The following is a 12,188-nucleotide window of genomic DNA, read 5'->3' as shown; positions in this document are numbered from 1 at the left end:
AAAAATTGACACCATTGCGTTAGCAACCTAGTTATAATTTTCCACCTGAGTATAGTGAGAGAATATGAGTAACGAGTAGCGCTGTTACAAGCCAAACACTCATTTCACATATATGAGTACGGGGAGAGAATGTTTGTGAAGAGCCTAATCCAAGAATTAAACTTTGGACCTCCACATCAGTTGTTGAGTATCACACCGCAAGCGCGGAAAGCTGTGTAATGACAGAACTACTGGTATAGATTAAAAAACACATAAAAAAGTTGCCTTATTTAGGAAATGGAAAATGGAAAAAGGAAATTTGGGAATCAAACTATAACTCCTCATGTATTTTATACTACCATTATTCAACTATACAACTTATCTTACCTGATTTCCCTCAAGAATGGCATCTTCAACCTCTGATCTTTCCATTCCCAAGCTGTCTGCCACCGTTTGCAGCACATAGTAATGCCTGTCATCTAGCTGGTTTCGTTTGGCTTCTCTTTCCTCTTTCAGCTTTTGCTGTGGTCAAACAATGAAATTATATTTTCTAAATAAGTAATGTATACACCAGACTGAACCAAAAAATAATGATTATTTCCTTTAGTCTATAAATGTTGCCAACCATTATAATCTGGTATTGAATTGAGGTGCGCGAGAGAGAGAGACCCAAATTTACAACAAAAAAAACAACACAAAAAACTGAACTTCAAAATGCTCAAAATTATAAAAATTATAAAACTACATTCTTTTCATATTCATTTTTAGGTAGAATTTTTCAACTTCGACAGTATGATACATTTTCCAGAGTACAGACTATGAAGGCGGGTCACATAATATGTTACATTATACTGTCATATATATATATTATATATATAATATATATATATATTATATATATATATATATATATATATATATATATATATATAATATATATATTATTATATATAATATATATATATATATATATATATATATATATATATATATATATATAATATATATGTGTGTGTGTGTGTGTGTGTGTGTGTCCCAGCTATATGCAATGTTGTGGTTAAAGAACCACAAACCAACAAAACAAAGGGAGGTATCTAAAACCATTATGAGGTTCAGATCCCCTCTTGACAATTCATGCAAAAGTGTCAGGGCGGATTTTTAAAAATAGTCAATGCAGTACTATGACATGAATTCGGCACAGTAAAATCATGGTATTGCTCAATCATTTGTGTATATTTACCTACATCATATTTAGATCCTGTTTTTGTTTTTTGATTTGTTCCTTTTTTTTTTTGTCTTATTTTTTTTTATGGGTGGGTGTGGGATAGGGTAAAGGGTAGCCTATTGATTTTTCATTAATCAAAACAGAACAATCAAAAACTACATCTTAATTGAAAGTAAATGCGCAAAGATGTAAATCAAATCTTTTATTGGTAGAATAAGATAAATCAAGAAAAGGTCATGTCCAATGTTGCCCCTTTCAAAGCCCATCACGTATAGTAATAGTAATAATATAATATAATAATAATAAATAATAATAATAATAATAATAATAATAATAATAATAATAATAATATAATAATATAATAATAATAATAATAATAATAATAATAATAATAATAATAATAATAATAATAATAATAATAATAATAATAATAATATTAATAATAATAATAATAATAACAAAATTAATAATAATGATAATAATAATAATATAATAATAATAATAATAATAATAATAATAATTTAATAATAATAATAATAATAATAATAATAATAATAATAATAATAATAATAATAATAGTAATAACAATAATTCAAAACAAATAACATGTTTTAACAAACAAGGAAGAAAAATATAATATCATTTACAATCATTCTTTTATTATAAAGAATCAATGGTTTTGGGTTGTGTGTTTTGCTTTTGTTTTATTTTCCATTATTCGTGTGTTTGTTCTATGTTTTATATGTTTTATGGGGTTTTCTTGTTCCATTGTCTGTCTGAGTTTTTTGTTTTTTTCTTTTTATTTTGGTATTTAGTTTGTTTTGTTGTTTATTGGGGGGGGGGGGGGGGAAAATAAATATCTTGAACCTAACATTTGAACCAAATTAAAGCAGGTATCATAATGATAGCTATGATGGACCTCAGATAATCTTAAGCAGAGCTAACTAGAAAAGATTATGTATAAAGTAGACCGTAAATATATAACATTATTGTTATATTGGCACCTTTCCAACACATAGCACGACGGTCTGGGCTTCACGGGTCTTTCCTTGTACACACCATTATGTATACAATTTAGTCCTGGGCTAAAACTGGAACAAAACCTTTCTTATGGTCAGACTAGCCAGCAGGTATGGCTTATCTCATGTGTAAACACTGGCACTAGCACACGCACCTCGTGTATTGTGGGGTAAAGGAAATGAATGGGGAATGAAGAGTAGGAGGTGGTAGGAGGTGTCCTCGTGAACTGTTAATGTCGTCACAAGCTGTATCCATGCCTTCAGCTGTCAACTAAACTAAACATGGGACACTAATGGTTCAATTCAGATCCAGTACAACCAAGCAACTAAATAAGATGAAAAATATTGACCAACCAACCTACTGAAATGACAAAGACCAGTTAGTTACCATCCTTGACATAATTTTCTTTTCTTTAACTTTAACTTTTAACGGAAGAATTCTTATTAGGTACAAATCAAATAATTGTAAGAACAAACTGCCCCATTTAATGAAATAACTGAAAAACGTGCAAACTGGCCATGAAAATTGAGACTCCTTATAAATGCAGTGTTATAAATTATGAGTGACTATCAACTGGACAGGAATAGATTGTGCCTTTTGATGGAGGTAGAGAATGCGGCAAAGTAAAGTCAAACTGGTTACCACATGCAATAATAATGATAAAACATAACACAAATAACACAAAGAATACGCAATGCAAAACAAGCTGATTCTGTTTTTATTTAAAAGAAATTAATGAGCAAAGTTTTCTACTTATTTTGATTTTTCAGTGTTTGTCCAATTCTTCCATTGGTAATTGAACAATGATATGAAAACAATAGATAAATAAAAATAAATATTAATACACAAATAAATAAAACTTATTCATATTTCAGGAAAATGGGTCCACAAACCTGGAATACGTTATGAAATTTTTAGGTGATTTTTACACGATTCATGGAGACTTTGAACTGCACTACAGTTTGACAATCAAGAATTTACCAAAATATGCTTTAAACTTCAAATTGTTTTGTTTTCTTAAATGATGCCCTTCTGCAATGACATCATAAGATATTGCCGCTTTGGCATTTCACAAAGGAATATAGATAATTCATCAAACAAGGTGTCTGGTGTCAACAGGAATAACCCATGTTGTCCAAGTGAGCAAATTGGGGGTTAATAATCTTGCCCAAAGGAAAGTGCATGAAGCGATGTTCGAACCCGGGACCTTCCAGGTCACAGTGCAATGCCTTAACCACTCTACCACTTCGTCCCCCTTAAATTAATTCCTGTATTATCATTACAAATATCATTATCATTTTTATTATAATTATTATTATTATTATTATTATTATTATTATTATTATTAGTATTATTATTATTATTATTATTATTTTAACCATCATTTTGGGGGAATTTTTTTCTCCTTTTATAGGACTGCCAATAGACACTGATGTTAGAAAAAGAAAAAGGGGGTTAAACACCTACACAAACACCCATACACATACACACATACAGACCATATGTTATCTTGTGTCTCATACCATCTACTAAAATCAAAACAAATTGGTTTTAAGCGGACGCTTCAAAGAAAAAGAACAACAACAATAGCAACATCAACACCAACAAAATATAACTGAATATCATATCCATCAGAGGTGATGACAGTAGGTGATGGTCACTTTAAATATTTCAATTAACTTCTTTAATTTAAATTTAAACTATTTTTTTTTATTACCTCAGACATTTCTAAAAAATTATGGTTTATATATAAGTTTTATTCTTTTTTATTTCTAAAATTATTTCCTAATGGTAAATGATAAATCTATTTCTCCCAGCATCTGGTCTGATTCTGAATGTTACTCGAAGTGGACTAAATTCTATGTATTTGTACTTGAGGGTGGAGAGAGTTGTTGAATGTGACAGCCATTGTTGGTGTTTAGGCTGAAGAATGTTCATAATCTTCGCTTGAAAGTGTATAAATCTGTTGTGTTCACACTTGAATATTTGAAGATGTTTGAGTTTACAGATTGATGTTTTAATAATTTAGTAATTTACATTCTTTGAATGAGCGAATTTCGTTGTATGTGAAGTTATCCTGATGAGATTGCCATCATTTTGTTTGTAATTTTGAACACGAGTGTTAGTCGTTGTTCTTTCCATCTGTTTCCATCTAAGCCCTGTGATCATGTCTGTTATGCTGCTATGGTGGCTGTAGTCATGGAAGATAAATCTTGCAGCATGGTGCTGGACAGCTTCAATTGTTTTTATGTCAGATTGTAGATGTGGGTCCCAAACTGTACAGGATTAGTCTAAGATTGATCTTACGAGTGTTACGGCTTACGGCTGTTTCTTTCAGGCCTTTATGGTAATGTCGGATGTTCCTTTTAATGAACCCTAGCAATGAATTTGCTTATTTATAATTTTGTTGATGTGTGCTTGCCATTTTAGGTTCTCTTGTATTATGATACCTAAATATGGATTTTCTGTCACTTCTTCCATTGCGTGATTGTTAATTTTGTAGTTGGATCTAAGTGGTGTTTTGCTGCCGGATTTTTTCATCTTGTTTCACCTTTTCTCTTCTCTCTCTTTCGTGTCAGTTTTGTTGGCCCATATTGATTTTTAATCAGAAAAAATCTACATATGCAAACAATCGGAACACTCAGAAAACAGAAATGATAAGTCTTCCAAATGATACAGAAACAGAAATCACAAATGAGATATACATAAAAGTATCAATTGTTCAAATGGGCATGATCAGACAGCTGCAAATGCAGCTTATTCTGTTCTAAAGAGATGCATAATATGTATCTTTAAAAAAAAACAACAATCGAGTCAACTCATTCTGCATAAAATCTTATAAAGCACTTTGATCGGAATGTACTGAGATTCTTTTGTTTGTTTTTGTTTTATTTTTATAATGAAATTTCATAATCTAGGTCTAGATTCTATCAGCTCCAGAATAGGTAAGTATAGTATAGTGTGTCCAGCGAATTAGGCTTTCAGTGCCTTTGCTGATCCAGGGTATGGATAATTCTTAGCAGTTATCTCACTTTCATGGGGGGGGGGGGGGGGGGGGGGGGAGCTCAACTAAGCTGAATCTGTGGTTTAGACAGAGGCTGTCAAATTGCCTCTTGAAGACGTTTAGGTCTGGAGCTTCCGCAACGGAGATTGGAAGATTGTTCCATCGATCAATTACTCGCTGGCTAAAGAAATGTTGTCTGAGTGATGTGTTGCATTTGGCTGTGTTCAATTTATATAAGTGGCCTCTGGTGTTACTGTCAGCAAACACAAATAATCCCTTCTGGACATTGTACAGGTCGTGCGTAAATATATATGTTTCTATCATGTCGCCTCTGATATGCCTAATGCCATACTGGGGATTCCAATCATTTTCAGTCGTTCTTCATATCTTTTATGCCTGGTATTATCTTTGTTGCTATGTGGAGTACACTTTCTAACAGCTTCTTGTCCTTTTTATATTTGGTTGACCATGGTGAGTTGCTAAATTCCAGGTGAGGCCGAACTAAAGCATTAAAAAGCATTCTCATGGACTCCAAATAGAGAAATGTAAAGGACCGTCTGATGAGTCCAGTGATTCTATTGGCCTTATTAACTTGAAGGAGCTTTAAAACAAAGTATTTAATTTAATTTGAGAGTAGTTTATTAACTGGCATCTTTAATTTATTATTTTACAAAATGCGATTGGAAATGTCCTCCCCCCTTTCTCCAGCCTTCCTCCTTTCGCTTTCAAATAAAAACCATCTTATTTCAAATGATCTAGAAATTAACTGGCGTTTTTTTTCTAAATTGAATGCAGAATTGAACTTCAAACTTTTGAAAGAATTATTGTACTGGTGATAAAATAGCATTGCAAGAAGATTACTGCATATTGACAGATTTAATATTAAACTGAAGAGTTTACTGGTCTTTCAGCTAATGTCAACAAAATGCGAAATTAAATAACGCTCTCGTGATTCGCAGTGCCTGAGGTCCTGAAGCCTGGAAGTTTTTATTTTTAAATTTATTTTAAGAAGTGCTTCGAATTTTTCTACAACTCGATGAAGAGACATTAAATTATAGCTTTATTTAAAATCAGCTACTTTCCTTTGACATTGACCTTTTAAAAATTGGTTCAATTTACTTTTCACTTTACATGGAATCATTCCTACCTGTTTTTCCTTGATGTTCTCTCCAGGCGCCAAGGCCGCGAGTCGAGATTTATTCTTCGCCTCAGCGCTCTTCTGGCGCTCTTTTCCACCTGCTTGTGGATCTGTCGACATTTTGTAAATTTCTCAAACCCTCAGAATTCACTTTTAGTTACTTATCCACAAACTGAAGAGTAAAACAAGAGAAACAAAAACATAACTTGTGGTAAACTTATTCCTGCTCAAGTTTATGCCTGTACAGGGCAGGCGGCCATCTTGGAATGTGTTTACGGGTTTCTACGATACCGTTTGTGTTGGTTCGCCTCATTTGCATGGCATGAAATCGAGCAGTCAAGAGAGTCTCGGCTGTGACGTTCAGACAGTTCATTGCCAGCGAAAGTCGCCCTTATCGTAACGACTGTGAAAGTTATCGCTTAGGTTTCGCTTAATGAACTTTCTTTTCTTTATGTAGAAAAGGCAATTCTGCCATGTGTACGTTGCAATACTAGATATTATATAAATATTACAAGTCAATACGATATTACTGATGATTCTATCTAATCGTTATCAGAAATAGAGCTAAGTTGAATTTTAAGACCTAGACGATTATTATTCAGTCTAGAGTTAAAGCCCTGAAGTTAAAATCAACAAAAATATGCATGATTCAAATCAACATTGTGGCTAACATGGTCGAAGTAGTAACCTGCTGTTGTCCAGCAACATTTAGTGTGATCAATGACTGAACACGTGACAATGCAAAACTTGTGTGTTGAAGACATTGTAACATTGTACACTCCATTATCTTACTCGACTCATGGGTGAATTAAATATAGCAGTCGATAATCAGACTGTTGGTACAAAAACGGCGCCCAACAAGCGGCTCGTAAATTTTAAAATATAATATTAGTTCCAAGACGTGCGCTGGAGAGAGGAAGGGTGATTGAGCAAATTTAAAATTATCGAGAATGGGTAAACTCAGGAAATGCCCCATTAAAGTAGTGAAAAATTGGGAGGCGGCAGCACTTCTGCATGACAAAAATAGTTAAAGGTGTTTATAAAGTCGATGTATCTAGACCTTTTAGTCTCCATTTCAGATCTCATCGTTTTGTGAGTTTGTAGATCATACCCCAGATAAAGTAACATCATACCAGCAGACTTCTAACAAATCACACAAAAATGAATAATTTTACAACTTCGATAGAGAAAAAAATGAATTAAATATCAAACACGGAAAGTTTCGGGCTCAATAACAAAAACAACATTTTGTTCATGTCGAGCTTTTATAGTCTATTCATTTTCATTCATTGCTTTTTACAATGCACAGTTTCTAGTAGCTTGGTCCCAAAATCAACATCTTTATAATATCATGACATGACAGATACAGTTGCTCGTTTGTTATTGTTTTTTTTTTTTTTTTTTTGGTTTTTGTTGTTTTTTTGAGGGGGTTTGTTTTTTTTTTTGGTTTGTTTGTTTGTTTGTTTTTGTTGTTGTTTTTTTGTTTACCGTGTGGGAATAATATGAATTGATTTTATAGTCTTCATGTCAAGGTAAGGCGCCTTCCGCTTTTTAAAATACATTTTTTAGTACGCTGTGGCCACGTGGTGTTACTAAAGGTAGCTTATCCGAAAAATATATAGCTAAAAATAATTAAAGCAGAAAGAGGAGCAACATGGTGCGTCAGCATAGTCCTCGTTTGTAACTGGAGGTTCGCATCCTATCCGCTGAATTAACCAGTTGATTTTTGACCAATCAAAACATGGAATTTGTGACACACACCTCACACGTGCTCGGACAAACATAGTTATTTGTTTATAAACAGTAACGTGATTGGAATCGACTTCTCTCTGATCCTTGTTATTGTTTTTATACCGCCAAATGGGTGACTAGTTATCACACGATTTTCTCGATCAGACCACGACCGTTTAAATTTACACATAGTTTTCTGTGTTAGTTCTATTGATCAAGCGGTAGAAAAGTGGGTATTGTACTTAAATACATACCATCGACAGTAAAACCTGTGTAGTTTGCTGTGTCTACCAATCACTGCCATTGTTTACATTATGACGATTGTCCGAGAGGCGTCGTTATCTACCTGTCCATTGTGTGGCCACCTTAATTTAAGCGTAGCCTTCGTTAACTCGTAGCCTGACAGTGACCAAAAATTACGTCAAAATACAAGGCCCAGCAAAAGAAAGCAAATTTCGTGAGTTGTGTTCAACACCTCAGCCAATGGGATCAAATGACAACTCAGTAAGCGGTGCACTAACCTAAAAATAACGCCAAAACAAGATGACGTCAATCAGGTCTTTGTTATTGTTTTTTGCCATCCGCGTTTATGAGTAATGCTCACTGTGTATTAACCCGACTATAAACGTTCATGGATACACACAGTTTTGTGTGTTTGTCCGTTAAACTTCCGGATGGCATTGTTATGAGCTTCTTAGCCAAGCGCATACTATCTATAGGCAATGATGTTATCTATAGATAGTATGAAGTTGACGTCACTCATGTCTTTGTTATTGCTTTTTGCCATCCACGTTTATGAGTAATTCTCACTAAACTGTATTAACCAGACTATAAACTACGTGTGCAGCAACTGCGATAGAGACTACCATGCAAGGATCAGCCTGCTGAGTCACACCCGTCGCTGCTTCAACAAGATTGATGAGACCAAAGTCATACAGAGCGCAAACCATCTTGAGACGGAAGGATGCCACCATAAACGTTTAAGGTTACACATCGTTTTGTGTGTTGGTTCGTTATACATCCGGATGACAATGTTGTGAGCTTCTTACCCAAGCGCATACTATCTATAAGTTAACGAAGGCCATGCCTTGAGCCCCAGCTCACAGATGCACAAATTGGATTCAGTAGTCTGATGTCACGCGCCCGGCAACGGCGGCCACCTTGGTTCTAAACAAAGAAAATCTTTACTTTTTATTCTTCATGCTGGCGAGAACTTTTCATTCCCTTTTCATGTGCCTTGTGATCAGAATGTGTAAAAGTCAAAACATGATCAAATTGATGGGGTTTTTTTCCTCTAGATACGCTTTTAAGCTCGCCGGAGAAATATTTCATACGGCGTCCGCCATTGTTCCGATAGTTTAGAGCCAGTGTTACTAAGTTACCATACGTCATTAGGAAGGAAGTGACGGTACGACTATTGAATCCTATTGGGAAGAAAAGTGTGATGTCAAAAAACTGGTTCCTATTTCATTTGAAGTGTAAATCCACTCTTCCGGAGGAATGGATACATACCTTGTGTGATTCATCTTCTGAGTGATGTTATCTTATTTTCTAGCCTAAATATATTATGCTGGTCGTCAATTAAGATCATCCATCATCGCTCTATTACGTCCCGTAATCCAAAGAATCTGCATGTACATCCTGCTACTGAAATAGTTATGTCACCTTATCTAACCTACTAACCTATTCATTATTAGTACTCAGGACTGGTTACATTTGCGGCTATGTGTCTAGTGGTATGACACTCGCTTTCGGATCGGAAGGTCCTGGGTTCGAGCCTCGCTCGGCGCATAGTTGAGTCCCTGGAAAAGGCTCTTTACTCACATTCACTCACAGTACTCAGGTGTAAAATGGGTACCTGGCCGTTAACAGCGTTGTCTCTGTCCGAAAATTGTATTATTGCCTAACAGGCGTCATGTCTCGTTCTACATGTTACGTGTTGCTGTTGGTCAGCGACCCATTGTAAAGCTCTTTGAGCACGTTTGGTGGATATTACGCTATATAAAAGCTCAATTAAAAAAAAAAATACATTCACACACTCCCAATGCTTTAGGAACCAAAAGAGTAGAGGGTTTGTTGTCACAACTTTTCGTCCCTATTACTATTATTCTTATGGCGACCAAAAGTAGTTCTTTTCACACATAAAATAATTGACTTGACACATATGAATGAAAAAGTGTGTTTAAAAAAAAGGAATTCTAATTCTCCTACACAAACAAGCGACCGTCTTCTAATGTGGTTCAATCAAATTTCTGAATTAATGTTTTAACTTTATGTAACATTAATGACCTACCGCAGCAAAGCGATATTTAATCGTTAAGGAAAAAAAAATACTTGAGCTTTTGAATTGCGCAACATCCATTAAATGTGCTGAGAGCGCTTTACAAAGGGTCCCCGACCAACAGCAACACGTAACAAGAAGAACGAGACTTGACGCCGATTAGGCGATAATATTACAATTCTTTCTGACAGAGACAACGTTGTTAATGCCCGGTACTCATTTTACACATGAGTACAATGAGAGAACGTGAGTAAAGATACTTTTCCAAGGACTCAACAATGCGCCGAGCGAGGCTGGACCCAGGACCTTCCTATCCGTAATGAATTTGAACATTCACGATATTCCAATATAGGAAACTTAGATTAGATGAAGAGAAGTAGCGTTAAAACCGGCCTGGTAGTCGAGCGCAAATATGGACTTGATTTTATCATCGTTGTAACGGATCGTGTTCTACGTTGGTTTGAAAGTATTTCCATTACAACAATGAGCCCATAACAATTTGGGTTAATACACCTGTAAACCGTAGGTTCTGAGTTAAAATACATGTCTCAATTCAACATGAACTGACCAGAGAGTTTGGTGGCCTCCAGTGAAGGTGATGAAATTGTTTCATATGTTTCAAAAACCTAAAATATTCACATGACGCCTGTTAGGCAATATTACAATTTTCGGACAGAGACAACGCTGTTAACGACCAGGTACCCATTTACACCTGAGTACTGTGAGTGAATGTGAGTAAAGAGCCTTTTCCAGGGACTCCTTTTTTTTAAATTAAAAAAAAACAACTGTGATTGAAACTGGCTTTTTGTTGTTTTTTTTCGTCTTATTCATTCCAACATAAATACCGGATTTGCGTGGTCAGTCCCAGTTGTAAAATCTGCAAGGGTTTTCTACACACACGAACCTTTCTTCTATTGCCCCAAAATGCAATGCTCAACCGGACGCGTCTGGTATTCCCGACCTTTCCCACAATGAGGGCAAGTGGGAGACACCGCCAGTATCCATTTATTCCGATGAAAGCCCAAGACCCACCCAGTGGCGTAGGGCCTTAAAGGCTATTAAGGCTAAGCCACAGGTCGTCATTGTCTTGAAAGTATGTAAGAATTTAACAATAAAAAGTCACACTTTTAATTTTTCTGTTTCACAAACAATGAAATTCATTGTTGACCTGGTGTTAAAAAACCCTTACAGAGCCTCAAAACGTGAACCAATCACACCGCTGTGAATTTACTACAGCTCGAGTCATACTCGTGCCCCTGACCAATCAGTACAGCGTGTGGCTTTAAAGGTGGAGAAGGCTTCCAGCCATATTCCTACGGTACAACCAGGCGATGCATTTCACGTTTGCCGTGTGCTATGACTGTGGGCATCAAGAGGCATCTTGACGTTGAACTGAGTCATTGTGGCTTTCTTACTCGCAGCCACACACAATGACATAATTGTTCCATTAATGGCAATCGTGTTGTACCTGTTACCCATCCCTCTTCGAGGCGTGTCAGGCATGTGATATTGAATTCCCCATTGCCCCTTTTAACTTGAGTGTGTTAATCTGATGTGTTAATTTGTTTTTAAAATTTTAATTAATTGCTATTAAGTGTGATGAATCACGTTGATTAGCAGTTGACTATCAATACCAGTTATTTGAATAGGGAGAATAAACTTTTTAAAGACGGGAAACAGAATCGGTCATTTAATTTGATAAAGATTGGTATAGTCGTTTTCCTTGGCTATCGGTGAGAATAGAAAATAAGAGTTTATTTTCTTTTAATTGTATTTTGTTTGGCGATAACAGCAATACAGAATTGTCTTG

At 35.2% G+C, this 12,188-nt stretch overlaps 1 protein-coding gene across 4 annotated transcripts in view; it reads right to left on the bottom strand.

The window, feature by feature from the left end:
• Positions 1-6,715, bottom strand: part of LOC144976893 (dynein axonemal heavy chain 5-like) — an 87,601-nt gene extending 80,886 nt beyond the window's left edge. For 2 of the 4 annotated variants that reach the window (XM_078921453.1, XM_078921452.1), the window contains exons 1-2: positions 6,376-6,715; positions 367-501 (exon numbers count right to left, since the gene is read on the bottom strand). In XM_078921453.1, the coding sequence (XP_078777579.1) occupies positions 367-501; positions 6,376-6,486 (246 nt within the window). In that variant the 5' untranslated portion in view covers positions 6,487-6,715. The remainder of the gene's footprint in view (positions 1-366; positions 502-6,375) is intronic. The other 2 variants (XM_078921451.1, XM_078921450.1) reach the window with 1 other exon arrangement.
• Positions 6,716-12,188: the final 5,473 nt, after the last annotated feature.

The sequence above is a fragment of the Berghia stephanieae genome, chromosome 7 (assembly GCF_034508935.2).
Source record: "Berghia stephanieae isolate SIO BIC M18660-M18661 chromosome 7, UCSD_Bste_1.3, whole genome shotgun sequence".
NCBI classification, from domain to species: domain Eukaryota; kingdom Metazoa; phylum Mollusca; class Gastropoda; order Nudibranchia; family Aeolidiidae; genus Berghia; species Berghia stephanieae.
Note: the sequence above shows the minus strand (reverse complement) of the source record. Positions and strands in the feature narration are given on the sequence as shown.